General features: G+C 39.6%; 1 protein-coding gene across 2 annotated transcripts in view; it reads left to right on the top strand.

Annotated features, from left to right (window-relative positions):
* GAB2 (GRB2 associated binding protein 2) overlaps nt 1-22,529 on the top strand; it is a 241,185-nt gene that overhangs the window by 139,409 nt on the left and 79,247 nt on the right. The window contains exon 2 of one of the 2 annotated variants that reach the window (XM_074216988.1): nt 1,846-2,146. In XM_074216988.1, the coding sequence (XP_074073089.1) occupies nt 1,846-2,146 (301 nt within the window). The other variant, XM_074216989.1, reaches the window with a different exon arrangement.

The following is a 22,529-nucleotide window of genomic DNA, read 5'->3' as shown; positions in this document are numbered from 1 at the left end:
AACTGAGAGTTGGAGAAGGAAATTCACTTACCCAAGGTCACACAGTGAATAAAGTAATAGTAGGGCTAGACCCCAATTCCTGTCTTGTGATACAAAGCACTAGCAGAAGAGGCAAGATTTGGGAATTTCTTGGTGGCTTATTGAGCTAGGATAAACCTGAAGGGGCCTTTATGTCTTTCGGATGAACCAGGAAGAAATCATTTAGGTGCCCCTTATTAAAACAGATTTAATATAGTCTTAGGGATTGTTCAAGGACTATGTAGTGTTCCACTCACTTGCTTTTAAAATTAAGAACACTAATGACAAAAAAAGGAACTTCATTTCAATGGCTTATAGTGTTAGGATTCTAATATCTCAGAGTTAGAAGGAACCTTAGTGGGCATGGAGTCTAGGAATCACCATAGACTCCTTGAAAAATGATCACCCAGATTCTTTTTAGAGACTTCCAGAATTGGGACTCACCAGTCTGTCAATTGGGAGAAGAAGGAAATTATCATCACTTCCAAACTTTACATTTGTCAAAGCCCTGAGTGTTCCAAAGGTCCCAGAGCCCTCAGGATCTGTGCTGTCTGCATCTGCATGTTCAACAGAGGGTCCTGTCAAGCTGGTGGCATTGTTCAATGGTTTCAGTCATGTCCAATTATTTTGTGACCTGATTTGGAGTTTTCTTGGCAAAGTTACTGGAGTAGTTTGTCATTTCCTTCTCCAGCTCATTTTACAGATGAATAAAATGAGACAAATAGTGACTAGCCCAGGGTCACCCAACTAGTAAATGTCTGAGGTCACACAAATGAGTAAATGTCTCAATTCTTTCTGATTCCAGGTCTGGCACTTTACTGAGTCCTCTTAAATTGCCCCCAAGAGCTCCTAAAACCCAACTTTTTGAAAACTTTTCATCACCACCTCCCCACCTTAACTTTTTTCTTTTAAGATCATATGAGACATGTCTAAATATATTGTTTATATATGTTTTTAAGAACTTCGGCATCCTGAAAATTCTCATTTTTTCAGGTTGGAAAAAAAGAAAAATTTTGTGATACAAGTCTAGTTTCAGGAAGTATCATCCTCATCTTAGGGTTTTAGTTTATCACTGCTATGATTTTGAACCACTTGGACCTTGGTGCATACATAAACTAGATGAAATCAAATTGAGAGCTAAATTTGGTCATTGAGTAAGAGGGGCAATATTGTATTTCAGGAGAAGCCTTGAATCTAGAACACCTTTACTTTTGACTGTCATTGTGATTCCAGGTGATCTATTTCATCTCTGGGCCTCAGTTTCCTTATCAGTAAAATGAAGGGGTTGGGTATCATTTGGGAATTTGACCTCTCTGGACTAGGAGACCTTTGAGAGCTCTAAATCTATGTGACCTGAAGGATTTCTATCCTTGGTCTAATGGCTTCTAGATACAGTTTGTTGTAGAGATCAAGGGCATTCTCTGGGATTAAGGAAACCTCAAATATTGTCATTTACATTCTGTCCTTACCTAGTTTTGTGGCATTGAGCAAGTCATTACCTTAATTTGGGCTTTAGTTTTTCCTCCTTACAAAATGACTTTAGACTGGATGGTTTCTAAGACCCCTTTGAGAGCTTATAGTTTGCCTATCAACAAGCTTTTAATAAATACCTGCTATAGATGCCAGACATTCTGCTAAGGGCTGATACAGAAAAAAGTAAGAGATCCTGCCCTCAAGGAGATCACAGTCTAATGTGACTTACTAAGGACACACTTGTTAGTATTGGAATTGGGGCTGAAACCCCAACCTGTTAGTCCACATTGCCTTTGTGTATTTAAAAATAACTTGCTATTTTCTCTCTCTCTTCTCTCCCCTGATGTGATCCAGGCATGGAAGAAGCGTTGGTTCATTCTTCGCAGTGGGAGGATGAGTGGGGATCCAGACGTGCTGGAATATTACAAGAATGACCATTCCAAGAAGCCCTTGCGGGTCATCAACCTCAGTTTCTGTGAACAGGTGGACGCAGGCCTGACCTTCAACAAGAAGGAACTCCAGGAAAGTTTTGTGTTTGACATCAAAACCAGCGACCGTACCTTTTACCTGGTGGCAGAGACTGAGGAAGATATGAATAAATGGGTGCACAGCATCTGTCAGATCTGCGGCTTCAACCAGTCCGATGAGAACTCAGGTACCACAGGGGCAAAAACCGTCAGGAGTGGGAGGAAGAAGTGGGAAGGAAACTCATGTCTAATAGAAGGGGTCCTGGAACAAGTCACTATTCTAGCACGATTCATCTAAATTTAATGTTTGATAAACATATAATGGTAGATATGTGATTACTTTTTTAATGAGATAGGAACATTTAGTGGCTTGTTTACTGCTCATCATCTGAAGGCTCAATGAAAGTTACTCTGGGATAACTCTAGGAGCAGGCAGGTTGATGGGCGGTAACATGTACTTAACTTTCTTCTTCTGGGGATCTATATTTCAAGACATGATTATAATGATGATGATGATGCTGATGATGATGATTCTAAAGATTGTTTCTTGAAGAATCATAGCAAAAAAAATTATTACCTAATAATCAGCCCTCTGAGAATAAGTATTTCCAGATTTAGATAGACCAGTCTTGAGATGACTGGCACGTTTGTCATGGGGCTTGTATTCAAAACCCACCAACTAGGTAAGACCTACTAGGGACTTTTGGCATAATCTTCAGTAACTCTATTCCATAATGAGCCAACAAAAATTTGTTTGGGCAATAATTTATAGAAAAAGAATAATTTTAAAGAAAAACAATAGTAATTAAAACCATAGCACTAATAAGTCAGATTTCCTCTCACCAATCCATAAACTGAGGAATGCTTTGATTTTTTTTTTTAATGGGGAGGAGGGAGGAGACTGGGTCTTCATATCACCATATCTTTGGCTGGAAGTGCCAAAGATTAGTTTCATTTTGTAAATAGGTAGGAGTTCCTATAACCTCTGAAGAAGGCATAGCAAAGAAGATAAGGAAGGGCTTAGAAAACATTTTTAAGGATGGTACTGTTTCTTATCAGTGACACAGTCACAATCGCCCAAAGGATCTTTTGGCTGTATACCCAAGACCTCAGGGAGTAAGCAGCAGGACTGTACACAAGGATTCCCTTAAAACATACACAACTAAGGAGATAAGAGAAGTCACCCAGTAATACTAGGTTCCCCCCCGTCACCCCCATTTTCCCAGAGCCTCACTACTTGACAATAAAATGGCTTCTACTTGTTTTCTCATCTTCAGTCAATAAGTGTTTGTTATCTTCTCTGAATTCTCAATTTGAAGTTATTTGTGACTCTTATGTCTAAGATTTTAATGACTGGTAGTTTGTGAGGGAAAAGGTAGTGAACAATGTGTTCATTTCTGCCTTCCATTCCCCCCAAACAAAACAAAACAAAATAAAAACAACTCAACAAGTGACCAAACAAAACTGGTATTTTTTTTTTCAGCTTAGTCTGGGATAATTTAGATCTTGGTCTATTCAAAATGTTGGGATACTGACTTAATGATTCCTGGGAAATTTCCTACCAGCCCAAGGAGTCTATAATTTCTATGTTTCTTGGGAGAAACATAATGTCTTCTGGCTTGTTCCCTGATCACTTGTTGGGTATATTATAGGGACTGTTCGCTTAGTGGATGAGTTAGTCTAAACAATAGTCAGCAAGGCCCTTTCCAACTCAAATCCTGTGATTTAAAGAGTGGGGATGGATGTACTGGGGAGTTGTGGAGGGGATTGTCTCTAAAGTTAAATTTCTATAAATAGAATCATATTTTTGTATAGACTCCTTATATTGAATTGAAGAGTGATTCTAAAAAGGAAAAATGTTTGCCTCAAGATATAGTAAAACCTATACTTATTGCTTTTTACTTTGAGGCTTTATATTTTAATGGCTCTGTGATTGCAAATAGATGACCACTCTTTCCCATGGTATAGATAACCCATCTCCACCTTCTTAGATGAATACTGTTTTCCATGTCACACATCCATGGCAAGGAGTGGGGCACTAAACATCTTGAGGACCTCCTCTGCATCTCTGGACATGCAACGGAGTCCCATGGAGGATCATTAGGCTCCTGTCCATCAGTCTGTTATCCCTAGCTCTTAACTCCATGATCAGCCCTCCCGCCATCTTTCTAGTCACACATCTTTTACTACAAGTTCAGGACAACAGACCTTTAGTGTTACACAGATTTCTTGTCTCTTCCATTAGTCTATAAGCTCCTTGAGAGCTGAACTTGATTTTCGCCTTTCAAAATATGATGTAGTAAAGGGAGCCCTGGACTTGGAGCCAAAAAGGCTTTCCTTCGAGTCAAGGTTCTGACATTTCTCAACTATGAAGACATCTCTAGACTTCAGCATCCTCTTCTATGAAATAAATATATAAATATAATTATATTCATGCTATTTATCTCACAGTTGTTTTTTAATAAGGTTCTTTGTAAACCTTAAAGGAACTACAGTCAGTTGTCATGGATTTGAGTTCTGACACCAATACAAATCACAGGCACTTTTTAGTTTCCCTGCCTGCAAATGGGGATACCAGTGCTACCAATCTCACTGGATCATTGTAAGGAAAAAGCTTTATTAAATACAGATGAATTATCGACATTGAAAGGTAATAGAGATGGGATTCTTGAAGAAAATAAGAGTCCTGGTGCAACCAAAGTGTATGTGTCCTCTGAAGACCAGCCTCACTAAGTACTGTGTAGAGTAATAATAGACTTGTTCAAATCCTGTCTCAGTTGGACCCAGAGAAAGTCACTTAACTGATCTCAAACTCAGTTTCCTCATCTATAAAATGGAATAATAAGAGTACCTACCTTCCATATTTGTTGTCAGAATTAAAGTGCATTAAATGCATACATTAAAATGTTCTATAAATGATATCTATCATGATGATGATGAGTCTTCCTAATGGTGATGATGAGGATAATGATGGCAATAGCCAGCACTAATATAGCATTGAGAGATGATGTTGATGATAATGATGATGATTCTAAAGATTGTTTCATGAGACACCATAGCAAAAAAAATTTACCTAATAATCAGCCCTCTGAGAATAAGTATTTCCAGATTAGATAGACTGGTTTTGAGATGACAGACATGTATGTTATGGGGCTTATATTCAAAACTTAACAGTTAGGTAGGTACTACTAGGGAACTACCACTTTACAGATGATAACTCAACACCCAGAAACATAGATGCTTATACTAGTCCTATGTTAGTAAGGAAACTGAGGTAAACTTGTTGGGGGTCATATAACTAGTAAGGGTCTGAGACTAGATTTGAACTCATGGGCTTCCTGATTCCAAGTCACATACTGGGCCACCTAACTGCTAGAGGTTTGGACTACCCAGAGATGGAATTTGGGGGCCAAGGTGTTCCTTGAAATAGTTTAAACACTAAAAACCTTACTGAGAAGAGATCAGAAAGTATAAATGACAAATCACTTTTCCATAAGCCTTTGTCCTTGGTAAGACACAGAGAGACAGATAGGGAGAGACTGGCTGTTAACCTGGTTTTCTGCAGTGATTTACCTTGTTTCTCAAGATATACATTGCTTTCAGTCTGTTCCTTTCCAGGGGATTATCTCAGGAGATATCTTTCAAGGTTTGTTTATTTAATTGTCTTGTTAGGGCTATTAATAGCTGTTAATAGGGATCATTTATCATCTTTTGTGAGACCTTTACAGTGAAAATAGTATTATCTTTCATTTGGTGAGGGCCTATGCTTAGGGAGTATTAAAAAAAATTCATTTGTATAACATATTTAATTCCTTCCTAGTAAGCTTTTGAAAAGCAGGCTATACCTAAGGAATTAGAGGCTCAGTCCTGAGAAACAGGAGCTCTGGAGTTAAGAGACTTGCAGTCTAATTCTACTTCTAACATTAATTTTTGACCTTGGGTAAGTCTCTTAACCTCTTAGAGCCTCAGGTTCCCTATCAGGTTTTTTTTTAAAAGGTGGTTGTAGAGGGATAACACTTGTAGTATTTCCTTCATAGGGTTGCCATCAGGCTCAAATGAGATAATTTGCAGAAATTATTTAGCAAGCCTTCAGGTTCCATATAAACACCAACTATTAGGAATATATTGGGATAGAGAAAACTCACCTAACCCACCATCCCTCACCAACCCCATACCATGTTTTGTATCCCATCTAGCTGCTCAACAGGAAACTTCAACCTCTCTAGGCACCTTGCCATCCGCTCTGCATCCCTCTCTCCTACCCTCTCACCCCTATTGTCCTGCTAGGTACAGGTCCTGTGATTTCATTGATGTAGGGAATTTCTGATAAGGAAACCTTATCTCTTAGAGAGTCACCTAGCTCACTGAGAGAAGTTAATAAATATGCCCAAGGTCACACAGAAAGACAAGACTAGAAACCCCTCATCCCCATTTTACGTTGGCTCTGGAAATAACCAGGGATTTATTGAAATGGGTGTGAGAATCGATTGGTCTTTGGTTCTGCTTTAGGATCCTTGTGTGTCTATCCAGACAAAAACTCCCTTCTCAGTTTTTACTAGAATGCCAGAAATGTTACCTCTCTTTATTAGTATCTGTATTTTAATACAAGTTTCTTGTGAGCAAAGATTTATGGAAAAGTGATATGTCATTTAAAAGTAACACATCTGGGTGATACAGTGGATACAGTACTGGTCCTGGAGCCTGGAGGACTGGAGCTCAAATCCAGCCTCAGATACTTCATAGCTATGTGACTCTGGGCAAGTGGTTTAACCCTGATTGCCTCAAAAAAAAATTTTGTTTAAAATAAATCACTAAAAGTAGCATAATACTTTCTGATTTCTTTTCAGGAAGGTTTTTAGTGTTTAACTATTTCAGGGAACACTGGCCCCCAACTTGCATCTCTGGGGAGCTGAGTCTCTTTCTCCCTTTTTTTGGTTTTTTGTGTTTAGTGTAGAATCTGGCAGGTACAGTGTTAGTACTTAAATTTTAGAGGACCTAAAGTGGCATAGTGAGCAGTCTTGGAAGACCTGTGTTCAAATCCTGCCTCAAATACTTACAAGCCTTATGACCCTGGGTAAGGCATGTAGCCTCACTCAGTTTCTTCATCTACAAAATGGGTCTAATTATATCATCTGTCTTCTAGAGATGTTGTAAGGATCAAATAAAATACTCTCTAATGCAGTTTGAGATCTCTTAATGAGATCTCTTCATCCTGCAACCTGTAGAATTCTCTGGACTCAGTTCATATATACTAAAGCAATACTAATATAGAGACAACACATACACTGAAGTGCAAGATTCATGAAGAGTTCCATATTTTTCTCTACTGAGAAATCAAGGGTATCTATTATGAACTTCCTTCTCTCCCCTCCTCCTATCTTTCAAGCAACCTCTTTTCCATTTTTCTGGTCTTCAGTCAGATGCTCCTTCTCTTACCAAGATCAACACTCCCAACTACTTGCATCATTGATCCCATCCCTTTCAAAGTTCCCCAGGAGCTTTCCCATGTCATCTTCCCTCCCTTCTTCTATCTTTCCCTTTCTATGGGTTCCTTTCCTGCCTTCTATAGACCTCCTCCATCCTTGAAAAAAACAACAAAAATTAAAATCCTCCTTTCTCCCTGGTATCTCCCTCTTTCCCTCTCACTTTCACTGCTCAGCTGCTAGAAAGTCATCCACTCTAGCTCCCCACTGCTCCCTGCTCCCCAGGATTCACCCCATTACTTTACTCTTCTGCTGGCTATATCCAATAGAATTATTTATCTCCTTAGCATTCCTGTCCAACGACTACACATTCAGAGATTTCATGCTTCTGCTGTTATTCTTGTGCAATTGTGCCACTCTGTATCTCCCTCCAGTAATTATTAGCCTTTTCAAAAACCTAAAAGGGCCTATGAGTTCCCTGTGGAGCCACATTCATCTCTTTGATTACTTGTCCTCCCCCCCTTCTTTAGAATATTCACTTAAACTCTTGAGGCATCCATTTCCTCATCTGTTCATACCTATGCAATTTTATCCTTTTTTTTTAGGGTTTTTTTTTTGTAAGGCAAATAAATGGGGTTAAGTGGCTTGCCCAAGGCCACACAGCTAGGTAATTATTAAGTGTCTGAGACTGGATTTGAACCCAGGTACTCCTGACTCCAAAGCCGGTGCTTTATCCACTATGCCACCTAGCCGCCCCCATCTGCAATTTTATTCTTGAGAACTCTCCACTCCTTTTGGGCGTCTATCCCAGCTAACAGTCATAGCAGCCTTCATAATCATTCTCCAAACAATTCAAGTTTGTCATCATGTGCAAACCCCTGTATTCTGGCCCCTGCAACCACTAGGCTTCATTCAGAATAGTCCTATGTAAGTATCAGGAGCTGACAATTCCAAACTGACCTGTCATCCTGAAGACAATGGGAGTGGTGATATGCCCACATTTTCCAGTCAGGATTGGAAAAACAGCTCCATCTGTGTGCAGGGTTGATAGGAGGCCAAAGGTGTGAAGATGGAATAAGAAACACCAAGGATATGCAGATGTTGCCCTACCTTCTTTGATTTGTTTCTCCATGAAGATTATCCTTCTTTGGGAATCATCTTAGGCATGGTGAAATATAATGTGGTATGTGCCATGGGAATGGAATGTCAGTCTTGAAATTAGAGGATCTGACACATGTTACTCGTATGACCTTGGTCAAGTCACTTAACTTCATCTGTAAAATGAGGATAAGATTATGAATGCTATCCTCTCACATAATTTGATCACATGGAAAGTGTTTTATAAATCATAGAGTACAATTATAATGCAAGTTATTATTACAAATGTTTTAAAATTAAATCATAGGGTCATAGAGTTGGGACGAATCTCTGAAGTCATTTAACTCAGTCTAACCCCTTCATTTTACAGAGGGGGAAACTAAGGCTCCCAGAAGTTGACCAGGGACCCATAACTACTACATCCTAGCACTGGGATAGGAGTTCAAGTTAACTAGTGTGACTAGCTAGTTGGACTATTCCTCTACTGTGGATCTCAATTTCCACTGTATACTAATAATTACTATTAGATTACTGGACCCAGAGTGAGGAAAACTTAAATTCAAATCCAGACTATGTGACCCTGGACAAGTCATTTAATCCTGTTTGTTTCAGTTTACTCATCTGCAAAATGAGCTGGAAAAGCACTCTAGTATCTCTACCTGGAAAATCTCAAAGTTGGATACACCTGAGCATTGTTAAGATTGCAAAGCATTTTATCCTCATAACAATCCTGGGAGGTAGATAGCATTCCCTATTTTACAGATGAGGAAACTGGGGCTGAAGGAGATTAAATGATATGCCCGCTGTCACACATATTCATAAATGTCTGACTGGATTTGAATTCAGTTCTATCTGACTCCTACCCTAGTCCTCTATCTACTGAGCTACATTATAATCTCTAAGGTCCCAGTTATCTTTGATACTCTGTGATGCCAGTAGAGGTTTCTAACTCCACATGGAATGACAAACCTCCCTACATTAGGATGGAATTGGAAGACATTTGCAGCGTCTTTTTTTTTAAGAGCTGCAAAAATAGGCTCCTGGTTGTCTAATATTCAACTGGCAGATGGATTTTTATTATTTTTTCCTTGCTCACTGCCTTCCCTCTTTTCCCAATCTCCAGTCTCCTGCCTCTTCCACCCACTGTTTTTCCAGCTAAAGAAGTCTTTAAGGAGAAGTTGACAAAATCAGTACATTAGGAATGTAAGTCTGAATATCATCAGTAGTGCAGGGGGAAAATAAATTCTTTCCAATAATGAAACTAACATAAGTTACTGAATGTCAGAAATGGAAGAGTCCTTAGGGAACTAAATGTTAAAGTTACAAGAGACCTCAAAACATAGAATGTTAAAACAGCAAAATTCAAGAAGAGATCTACTGAAAGTACTGGCACAGGTGATCATCCCTGGTATTTGAAAGACCATGGAGAATGGGACAGGTTCCCAAGAACTGTTGAAGAGTAAATATTGTGTCAAATTTTAAGAAAAGAATAAAAATAGAACATGCAGACTACAGACTGGTGAGCTTGACTACAATTCCTGGCAAAATTCTAGAAATTATTATTAAAGACATGGTTAATGAATATCTTGGGATGGGGTAGGAGGCAGTTAGGTGGATTGAATGCTAGGCCTAGAATCAAACTCACTTTGGGAAATTCAAATCTGGCCTTAAGTTTTTAGTAGCTATGTGACCCTGGGCAAGGCAATTAGCCCTGTTTGCCTTAGTTTTCTCATCTATAAGATGAGCTGGAGAAGGAAATGGCAGACCACTCCAGTATCTTTGCCAAGAAAACCCCAAATAAAGTCACAAAGATTTGGACAAGACTGAAATGACTGAACCACAAATAATTATCTTAGAAAAGTAGGTATTGATTCCAGAGACCTAGCCTGGCTTTATCAAGTACAATTTCTAGGATATGAGGAATTCAGAGAAAAATGGGAAGATTTTTTTATGAAGTGATACAGAGTGAAATAAGTAGAATCAACAAAACAATATTCACAATGACTATAAAAATGTATATGAAAATGTCACCAAAGGGGTGGTAAAGTGGTGCAGTGGATAAAGCACCGGCCCTGGAGTCAGGAGTACCAGGGTTCAAATCCGGTCTCAAACACTTAATTAGCTAGCTGTGTGGCCTTGGGCAAGCCACTTAACCCCATTTGCCTTGCAAAAAAACTAAAAAAAAAAGTCACCAAAAAGAAAGTGAAATTTGAATGAAGGAAAAACCAAGAGGTTCAAGAGATCATGAAATTTCCTTCCTCCCTCAAGGCAGGCTATGTCCCAGAAGCTCATCATTCTAAAAATGAATTAACTTTGAATCTCACAGCTCCCAACTCCTCCTGTGCCTGGGGCCCCTCCTTCTGGGAACCCCCTCCAAACCTTCTCTTTGAGGAGGAGAAACCAGGGATTCACCTCATTTCACACCTTGTTGACGCCCATCTTTCATGATCTCCAACAACTGATCATTCTGAAATCAGTTCTGATAATTTGACTGCAGGACTTCATCATGTCCCATGTAACCTTGTTTGGTCCTTCTTCTCAGTTCCCCCCTCTCAAAATTCTTTTTATGTGTTGTCTTCCCCCTTAGATTGTGAGCTCCTTGAGGGTGTATAAAGTCCAAAATATTTTCTGACTTGGATATTTTTGCTCAACTGTATTTCTTAGTCCCAAGGAATCATTCCACCTGGAGGGGATGTTTAAAATAACTGTGCTGTAAAGACAGAAGGTATTTCCTGATATTCAAATAGGTCTTCAATTTTATTGATTCAGGAATTTCTGTCAATGACCCAGATCACAAACCATCTATGCCAGCCCATCCTGTGCACCTCTGTCTTCCCAAAAGTCCATTATGGTATCAACTGGTCAAGTCCTTCTCAAATTAAACACACACATGTCATGCCAGGTTAATTTTATTCTCTCTTTTGACTGGGTTACTAAACTGGCACATCATGAGGGAACAGTGGACATAGTTTAGATTTCAACAAAGCATTTTTTTTTGAAGTATTGTATATTATTCTTGGCCGGACAACAGTACAATTTGCAGGATTCAGTTATAGATGAATGCCCAAATTCAAAGAGTAAACATTCATATTTCACTGCCATCTTGGAAGGCCCCAGAAATCTGTCCTTGTACTGAAATTGTTTTAGATGTTATCACTATCTTGAATAAAGACTAAGAGCATGAATATCAAATTGCAGATGGCACAAATCTAGCTAATAGATTGGATGGCAAGGTCAGAATGAAAAAGGATTTTGTGTCAAGCTAACATTGAGCAGAAAAGAATAAGATGAAATTGAATAGAGATAATCACAGTATCTTAAGTTGTGTTTAAAAAAGATCACTTCCCAAATAATAACATGGAGGAGGCATGGATAGAGGATAAGTCTAGAAAAAGATCTTCATGGATTGTAAACTCTATATGAGCTCTATATGAGCAGAAAAATTAATTCGATATTGGTAGAACTTTCAAGAAAGTAGTTATCCCTCTGTATTTTGCCTTGGTCATATCATAACTGGGATTTTGTTGCAGTCTGGGCACCATATGTTAGGAATAGCATTGACCAGCTGGGGAGCCTCTGGAGAGGATAGCCAGAAGGGCATAGTAGATGTGTTTCAAAGTGGAATGGGCTTTCTTGAGGCATAATTTATCCTCCCTTGACTTCATACAGAGATTGGATGACCACTAATCAAGCATGCCTTACTGGGCATTCCTGACTAGGCACAGTTTATATTAGATGGTCCTTTCAATTGAGAGGTTCTGGGAAATAATTTGATTTTATGATTATTTTTCACAAATATGTGAAAAATCACTGCATTTCAAAGTTGGAAGGATTTTCAGAAGTCATACCTCTAAAAAAATTCTATACTACTTCCAACCCATACTGGTACTTCTCCACCCCAGTTCACTAGCTTTGTAGTTTCATATATATATATATATATATACACATTCTCTCTCTCTCTCTCTCTCTCTCTCTCTCTCCCCCTCCCTCTCCCTCTCCCTCTCCCTCTCCCTCTCCCTAGACAGCAGTTTCTGGTGAGCTGCACTAGAAACAGAATGGAAACAGCCCCAGGCAGAAAGCATTGAGGAATTATTCATGAATAGTATCTTTCACAGGTGAAAGAGCTCTGGATTTGGGAGTCAGGGAATACTTCACTCTCTTTGTAACTTAGGTGAAATAGGTAAGCTCTCTGGACTTCAGTTTCCTTATCTGAAAAATGAAGGACTTAGTCCATCACAGATATCAAACACAGGGTATTCTAGCCTTGGAAAACTCAGGAGTCTCAGATGAACTAGATCCAAATATAATTGAGAAATGTTAAAAAATAAATAAAAATACAACATAGATAATGTTCATTTGTGATTTTCTGAGTCAGTATGCTAGGATCCATTTCTTTTTGAGTTTGACATCCTGGCCTAGCAAATCTCGAAGGCTCCTTCGATGATCCTTCCATAATTTTTTTCATAATTCTATGAACTCTGCCATTAATCCCCATTCTAAGAAATGATGATCCAAGATACAACAAGCCAGGTTGCTCACCAGGATATTGTTGCCCTAGTGGTAGGGGGAACCTGCGGCTTAACAAGACCTCCCAAGCACTTCATTGTCCCTGAGAACCAAACCATGTATAGCACCAGGTCAGTCACCCAAGAGGACTTCATGACCCTTCAATACAAAGGCCGTGATCTACCAGAATGAGTTACACTCACTATAGGGAAACACAATCCTGCTCTCAGGGAACTGCTAGTCTAGTAGGGACTGATCAGGTGAGGAGAGGGCCCAGCCTAGAAGAGAAGTCTATAAGACTTCTTCAGAAAAGAAGCAGTCTACCAAATTATCCAATCAGGACTACTGTTCTGGATGGCAAAGCGTGAGAGTCAGAAGGTGGAACTTTGATTCTATTCTATGGCTAAAGTAGCAAGTCTGAGCACATGGACTTCCCCTTATTCATTAAATTCCAGTGGTTTCTTGTTACCTCCAGGATCAGTTAATAGTCTCGTTTGGTTTTAAAGGTACTTTGTAGCTCATCTTCCCCCTCCCCATCTTCCCTCCTCATAGTCTAGGACCCAGATACCCCAGCCTTCTCCCTATTCCTTATACGCCATGTTTCATTACCCATCCTTGTGCCTTTGCCTTAACTTTTCCCCATTCTGGGAATATCTTCACCCCCATCTCCACTTTTTATATTCCTGGGTTTACTTTAAGACTCATCTCAAATCTCAGGTTCTACAAGAGACCTTTCCTAGTACCATCAGCTGCTACTACTTTCCCCACTCAGACCATTTTGTCATTTTCTCTGTATTTTCTTGTATGTATCAGGTTAGAGGCAGGTGGATAATGCAGAGCACTGGACTTCAAGTTAGAAACACCTGGATTCAAATCTGGCCTCAGACTAGTGACTAACTGGTGTCACTTTGGAAAAATTGCTTACTTTTTGCTTGCCTCAGTATTCATATCCTTTACAGAAATGTGAGGATCAAGTGAAATAATATTCACCTTACAAACCTTAAAGCATTTTATGAATGTGAATTATTATAAGTTGTTTTCATGTTGTCTCCCATATTGATAGTGTACTGATTATATCTTCAAATTTTTTTAATGTATTGATTAGTTTTGCTGATTTTTTCTTTCCCTCTTTTTTTCTTTTAAAAAATTATTTGTTCTCAATGGGTGAGAGAATTGGGCAGAATTTGGAACTCAGTTTTTTTAAATGAATGTTAAAAATTAATAAAACCATATCATTTATTATATGGCATGACTCTTTGAGTATGAGGAGTACAGAGGAGCTCATTTCTAGGAGAAATTCTAGTGATATAAAAAAAAGATGGAAAACAAAATTTATTTTTTGAAAGAAAAAAAATTTTTTTGAAAAATTACAGTGAATAAGCATGGCCACAAAGAAGATTGTATGATAAAACACTGCTTCCCCCTCCCCTCTCCCCATGACTTTGCAGAGGTAGGAAGTCAGAGGGTGTGGAATTTTGCATATAATGTCAGATTTTTAAAATATATTTATAGGTTTTGCTGAACTTTTTTTTCTTCTTCCTCTTTTAAAAAAATTATTTGCTTTAAGGAATGACTCTTTGGGCAGAAATTGGGTGAAGGATGGAATATGAAATTTATCTTAAAAGATCTCAATAGAATTTTTTTTAAATATAAATTTATTTTTCCAACTACACGCAAAGATAATTTTCCATATTCATTTTTTGTAAAGTTTTGGATTTCCTCCCTCCCTTTGATAGGGAATAATCCAATATGGATTATACATATATAACTATGTTAAATATATGCAAATTTATTTTTTTTAAATCACCACCTAAAGGACTGGAGATGAGATTGTAAATAATTTTGAATTAGCCTTGTTTCTGAAATAAATAATAAAAATAAAATAAATAAAATATATCTGAATGAAAATATCTTGAGAGGAAGCATGATGTAGAATGTGAGGTAGTTTCAATCATGATGCATAGTTTCATTAAACCAGGATTCTGGAACTTTGAGCTATAAAAGATCTTAGAGAGCATCTGAACCAAATGGCTTTCATTTTATGGAGGAGGAAACCAAAGCCCACAAAGGGTCCCTCAGTAAGTAACAGATCCTGGATTTTAAACCCAGAATTTTCAGTTTATTTATACAAATCACCGAGCCTTTCAAGGCCTCAGTTTCTTCCTGTGTCAAATGTATTAGATGATTTCTGGAGTACTTTACCCACATTATTTCATTTGGTATTTATAATAAAATTTGTGAAGTATGTATGATGAGAAAATTGAGGCAGACAAAAAATTGCTCCCAACTCTTAAATTTGATAACTTCATTTCAGTCATGTCTATCTATTTGTGACCCCATTTGGGGATTATTTGGCAAAGATAGTAGAGTAGTTTGCCATTTCCTTCTCCTGTTCATTTTACAGTTGAGAAAACTGAGGAACTCAAAGACTTAAGTGGCTTGCCCAAGTTCTCACAGTTAGTCCGTGTCTTAGATCAGATTTGAACTCTGGAAGATGAGTCTTCCTGTCTGTTGGAGTAGCATTCAGTCAACTGAGTCATCTAGAGATACTCCATAAATGACTTTATCTGAGATTGAAGATGCTTACCTTTGTTGCTATTTTAAGTTCATTCGGGTCTAACTCGATGTGAATTCGTGCATTTTTATCCATGGGGGTTTTCTTGGCAAAGATGCCATTTCCTTCTCCACTTTGCCCCCATTTTACAGATAATGAATAGAGCCAAGTAGGGGTTAGGTGATTTGCCCAGGGTCACACAGGTAGTAAGTGTCTGAGGTCAGATTTGAACTCACATCTCCCTAACTCTAAGCCTGGTTCTTTATCCACTGTACTACCTCAGTTGCTAGAAAATAAAGATGTGCCTAGAACCATCTAGCAATAGAGACGTGGCTCTGGTTTCACTTAATTTCCTTCTACAACATCCCTCAAAGGTGGCCTTTAAAGCTTTGATTTAAGAATCTCTAGGGATGGAGAATCCAATACTTGACGCAACCAGTTTCATCTGGGCAGCAGTGGTCATTGGGAAGCTTTTCTTTCCAATAATTCCTAATCTGCCTTTGTGCAGTGACTACCCACTGCGCTTAGTTGATCCTCTGACCAAAAAGAGTACATCTGGTTGGGTTTGTCTTTGACACAATCTCCTTTTCCCTTCCAAACTCAGCACCCCTTATAGCTCCAGCTACACTCCCTCCCCATCTTGATCACTGATCATTCTCCCTTGAATATGCTATAATGTGTTTTGTTTGTTTGTATGTCTTTCCTAAAAAGTGGTGTCCAGACTGGAACTCAAGACTAGAGATAGTCTAACTGGAAAGAGGTGGGGGATGAGTATCACTGACATTCACTATGTCTGTCCTTGTGTAACGGGAGAAACCGGCACTGGACTGCCCAGCGTGGCATGCCCTCATCAGAGAGGGTCCTGTGTACTGTTGAGTCAATCAGAATTAAAGTAGATCAGGAGAAAAGGGAGATGCACAAATTAAGAGAATCCATCCAAAATATTCACATGGCCTATCTGTGCCTGTTAGAATTTTATTTTGGTCTAATCAGCCATGATAGTCACACTGTGTATCCTCACTCCAACATAATGATGTCTCATTTTGGTTTTCCTTGAGAATGAAAGACAGCAATCAGTCTTGGCAACTCTGCCCTCAAGCCTTTCCAGTTTGGTAGGACCCACCAAAACTTGAGTTTTGCTGACCTGGCCCAGGATTCTGTCCAGTCCACAGTAAGGTGTCAGAGTAGGACTTGGTGCAGTCAAATGCATGTAAAATACATTCTAATTTTATTTTTGCCAGGAATCAAAGTTTGCCAGTGAACAATTTGAAGACTCTAAAAATCATCATCCCTAAAAATTGGGACATTTGCCCATTTCCAATCTTCTTGTATTATCTGGGATTTTTCACAGTCGTCAGAATTCTTTCTGTGTCCTTGAATCTGGCTTTTCTGGGTCTGGTAATTCATTGAGAACAACTAAGGTCAGCTAGATGACTCAGTGACTAGAGTGCCAGCCCTGAATTCAGAAGATTCATTTTCATGAGTTAAAATCTGTCCTTAGTCACTTAGTAGCTGTATGCCCCTAAGTAAGTCACTTTACCCTAATTTGCCTCAGTATCCTCATCTGTAAAATGATCTGAAGAAGGAAATGGCAAACCATTCTAACATCTTTCCCAAGAAAATTCCATATGGTCATGAAGAATGGGATTTGACTGAGCAACAAGGGCTTGTCTATTATCGCTTCACTTGTATTGAGGCTCTTATTCTCTATTTCCCATTTTTGTTCTTCTCTCCCAAATTTTACAGAACATTTTCCTTGACAGTCAACCAGTTGGGGTGGCTAAGTGACACAGTGGATAAAGCACCAGCCCTGGAGTCAGGAGTACCTGGGTTCAAATCTGGTCTCAGACACTTAATAATTACCTAGCTGTGTGGCCTTGGGCAAGCCACTTAACCCCACTTGTCTTGCAAAAAAAAAAAGACAGTCAACCAGTCAATCAATAAGCATTTTTAAGGACCTACTCTGTATCAGGCATTGTACTAAGTGTTAGGGGTTACAAAGAAATGGGGTGGGTGTGTATTTTCATCTCTTTTCCTTGGGCTCTGTTTGCTCTTTGCAGTTTTCAGCATTATAGTTGTGGTGTTCTTTCCATTTATATTGTTGCATATAGCATTGTATATACTGCTTTCTTGGTTCTCCTTACTTCCCTTTGCATCAGTTCATGTGAATTTCTACCTGCTTCTCTGTATTTTTTCATTCTTCATTTTTTAAAGTACAGTGATAGGTCATTCTGTTATACTTATGTACCACAGTTTAAGTCATCCTCAATTGAGGGGCAATCATCTTTGTTTCCAGTTCTTTATTATCTCAAAAACAAACAAAAAACCAAAACCTTGCTTTAAATCTTTTGGTGGATCTGGGGACTTTCTATTTTGTTTTTGTTTTTTTATCACTATCTACCAGTGGCAAGGCATATTGACCTAGAGGTAGTAAATTTTAGGGTTAAAGTCAGTCACTATACCTGAACTATCACTGTTTATTGTATATGAAAGTTTTTGAAAAGCTACAGGTTACTGATTTTTCCTCAAATATGCATCAATCTTTCATTATCTGAATAAAGACACAATGACCTTGAACTTAGAGTTTGGTTGGCCCCCTCCCTCATTGTATTTTCTCTGCAAAAAGCTAGAAATCACTCAATGATAATTGTGCCTCCTAAGCAGATAGCACTTTGCAGTTTACAAAACATTTTCATGACTTCCACTACATTGAAGAGATGGTTATCCTTATCTCCCATTTTATTGATGAGGACCTCGGAGAAGAAGTGACTTGCCTACATTTACACAATGGTCAAGCAGGATCTGGAACCAGGGTCTCTTGACTTGTACTCCCTAGCTCTTTCCACAGAACCATCTGTTTACACAGACCTTGCTGTTCCCCCCACGCATTACCTCCCCTTTCCTATGGGAAATCCAAATGTTGTGGCTTTGGATGAGGGCCATCTGATCCCAGTGTTTGTGGAAAGTGAGCTGGGTGAGCCAGTTCTCTGCTCATGCTTGGTGGCATCCACAGCAGAAATGCAGCCAATGAGGTGAAATGTGGGAAGATGCTTATATGTTGGGGGGAAAGTGGGATGTTGGAAACAATCAGATTATCCCCACCATTGGCAGGACAGAACTAAGGGCTCCCTGGACTCGAAAAATGGGACTTAGAATAATGTAAGCATGGAATCAGAGCTAGACACAATCTGAGAACAAAGAATGATACAGCCCAAAGGGACCTTAGAATATGAGGACCACATATAGAATGTTAGGGCTGGGAGGGATTCTAGAACTTAGAATATCATAGGGAAGGAGAGAAGGAAAATAATTTATTTAGTACCTGCTGTATATTAGGTGCTGAGCAGGCAAATATTTGGGGTTAAGTGACTGCCCAAGGTTACAACTAGTAAGTATCAAGTGTCTAAGGCTGGATTTGAACTCACATCCTCCTGACTCAAAGACTGGTGCTCTATCCACTGCATCACCTAGCTACCTCCTGGGCTTACTACTTTTACAAATACCCTGTCATCAGAGCCAGGTGGGACCTTGGAATCTAGAATATCAGAACTAGAAAGAACCATCTAAAGTAGAATGTCAGAGTTGGAATTAGAACACAGAATGTTAGAAAATAGATTGTTGCACTGATCCAAGACAATTTCAAAGGGCTCATGATGAAAAAAATGCTGTCCACCACCAGAGAGAGAGCTGATGAACTCTGAGAGCAGGTTGAAGCATACTTTTTTTCACTTTAATTTTTCTTGCCTTTTTTTGCTTTTGGTTTTTTGGGGTTTTTTTGTTTTTGTTTTTGTTTTGCAGCATAACTGATGTGGGGTGGCAGGATACATTGTCAGAACTGGAAAGGTTCTTAGAACATAAAATGTTAGAGCTGAAAGCAACTCTAGATCACAAAATATTAAAACACTGAACACAGACTATTGGAGATGATAGGGTTATTGGAAATCATTGAGTCTGGCTTTCTTGTGTATCATGGACCTTCTTGACTGTTGGGGAAAACCTGTAGACCCCTTCTCAGAATCATGTTTCAGATAATTTTAAGGAAATGTTAAATTTCAGTTAGCAATTAGTGAAAAATAAAGATGCAATTTTTTTCCCCCATCTAAATTCATAGTTTCCTGAAATCTATCCTTAGACCCCTTTGGGTACTTTGGACCCCAAGTTAAGAACCCTTAATTCAGTTTAAGTCCTTTGAGTCCTGAGAGGCATTTTTGAAATGCTAATTTCTGTTCTTAGCCTTCTTCCCCATAATTCCCTCTGTCATCTTCTCTCTCCAAGTGTCTGCCTATTTTACTGGGGAAACCATGGCAACATGGGAGGGAGGAAAGGGACTGGCCTCCTGGCAGTGGTTGGTTCTTCGCTGGACCTTCAGGCTCAGCTTGGGGTGCTGGGACCCTCCCCTGGACTGTGATAGGAAGAACAGGCTTCAAGGCAGTAGAAGAGCAGGGAGCACTTAGACACTGGGGAACAAAAGACTGACTGTGCTTGCCTGGTGACATTTTCACTCAAAGGTCAAATCAATTCAAGAAAAGTACTTTCTGTGCCCATGTCATCCTACACAGCATCGTTTCTCCACTTTATAATTTTTCACCTCCCTTCCTACTCCATGCCCACCCCCTTTCCAAGGGAAATGCCTCTATGACCCCTCAGCTACTATCTGACCCAGGGAGAAGCCCCAGCCTGGGAGCTGGGAATATTGGAGTGAGGTTGGTGGGAGGGGAGTTTTTCCCTTGTCTCCTCAGAACTCACGTAACACTTCATTTATTCAGTTCTTATTTTAGAACAGTGATCCTGAGAAAGTAATTTCATCCCCAGGGGTCCTTCATTTTCTTTCTCTGGCAAGTAGAGTTGCTTCTCTTTTTCCTAGTCCTCTTTCCCAGAATTATTATTGAGAAGCCTAGAATATCATCAGGAATCTTAGAAGTCGTCTTGTTTAACACTCTCATTTTACAGATAAGGAAATTGGGGCCAAGGGAGAGGAAGTGATTTGCCCAGATCATTCTGCTAAGGACCAGAATTTGAGTCTCCTGAGTCCCAGGCTAATGCTTTTCTGACTACCACACAAATGTGTATAAAATGAATGCTAAGCCACATGGTCCTGCCTATAAGAGTGATGGACATTTGTACATCTGGGTGTATTTCCTTGCCTCTTTTCTCCCCACTCTTAAGGTTCAAATTAGCTCTATCAACAACTCTGATTCTGAGGTGGAGAACCATTGGACCTTATTCTCTGCCCTGTCTTTATGCCTTGAAACCTCCAGGCAGCTGTCATCTTAATTATTTGAAGAACTTCTATCCCTTGCCATCTGCCCCACCATTGCACCTTAAGGCTTCACATGAAGCCAAACTTTCTTTTATATATTGTTTACTCTTGTGAACTTCTTGAGAGCAGAGACTCTATCTTTTTCTCTTTCTATATCCAGTGCTTAGCTTGGGTACATGGTAGGATCTTAATTTTTTTTAAATTCAAATAAGTCCCTTGACCTTCCTATGCATTAGACTAGATGACCAGTCCTAGGCCTGTGACCCCACACTCCTGCAAGACCCTTTTCACCTTATCTTGAGGCTCTGTGAAGATCAGCCTGGCCTGAAGATGGATCGACCACAAGCAAGGCTAAAGGCAAGAAGACCACTGAAGCTGATATTGCAGCTGGGCCCTTGTGGGGAGCTGAGTCTGTGTGGGAGATGGTTGTCTAGGAGCCAAGGGTCACCGCCTGCAGAGCGGGTAGAAGGCTGACTTGGGTGACATACTGAAAGGCAGCTTTAGTGTGGGAGACTGGAGACTGAGAGCCTGGCAGCCCCAAGGTGGGGGAAGGGGAGACTGACCATGGGCTAGGCCGAGATGCTGACTGAAAGGCCCTACAGATGGCTGTGCAGCTGCATATCCAGGCACAGGCTTCGTGTGTGTGGAGGGAGAAAAGGACGATTAGACTTTTATTCAAAATCAAATCAACCACTCTTTTTCTTTGAGTGCCTGGTATGTGTAAGGCCCTGTCCTGGGTTCTGTGGGGGTACAAAGGCCTTAACGTCAGAAGACAAGGGGATAAGTCCTGTCTCTACCACTTACTTACTGTTTGTACATTCATAACATTGTAGATCTGGAGGGGACCAGGGAAGCCAATCCAACCATTGTACAGATAAAGAACCTGAGGCCCAGAGAGGCTGTGATTTGTTCAGGGTCCCACATGTTGTCTAATCAATAAACATTAAGTGTCTATTTCATAAATCAAATATTTATTAAGCTATGTGCTACAGAGAAAGAAGTCAGACCCTTCCTTGTGGAAGTTCAGTCTTAACAGAGGAGACAACATCCAAATAACTATGTACAGACAAGCTAGTATACAGGATAAATAGTAAATAATCAATTGTGGGGGGGTGACCTAGAATGAAGAGGGATTAAGAAAGGCTTGCCTTTCAAGGTTAGGAAAGAAAGCATCTTATTCAAGGATCAGTAAGGTGGTCAGTGCTACTGGATACAGGAGTGTATGGGGGGGGCGGATGTGTGATAAGATTTAAGAAGACTAGAAAAGTAGGAAAGAATGAGGGCAGCAACAGTTTTTAAGAATCAAACAGAATTTTATAACTGATACTGGAGGCAGTTGGGAGATACCAAAGTGTATTGAATAGGGTGGGTGATGTGATCAACTGATTGGATTCTCCAGTTGTATAAAGGATAAGCTCCAGTAGCTTGCAGCAGGCAGACTCACCCTCAGACCATTTCATTAGTCCAGGCTTGAGGTCATGATTAGTGCCTACACGAAGGGGGTAATGGTGTCAGAGGAGAGAAAGACATGTTACAAAGGTAAATCAACAGGTCTTGGCAGCGGATTGAATATGGGAATGAGATAGAACTGAGGACTTGAGGATGACACTTAGGTTGAACCCAGGTCACTGGGATAATGGTGGTGCCCCCAAGAGTAATGGGAAGTTACAGAAAATGGCAGGGTTTGGGGACAGAGGGGAATATGATGAGTAGAGTTTTAGGAATGTTGA

The sequence above is a fragment of the Macrotis lagotis genome, chromosome 1 (genome assembly GCF_037893015.1).
Source record: "Macrotis lagotis isolate mMagLag1 chromosome 1, bilby.v1.9.chrom.fasta, whole genome shotgun sequence".
NCBI classification, from domain to species: Eukaryota; Metazoa; Chordata; class Mammalia; order Peramelemorphia; family Peramelidae; genus Macrotis; species Macrotis lagotis.
The sequence above is the reverse complement of the archived record's forward strand: the minus strand, read 5'-3'. Positions and strand labels throughout refer to the sequence as shown.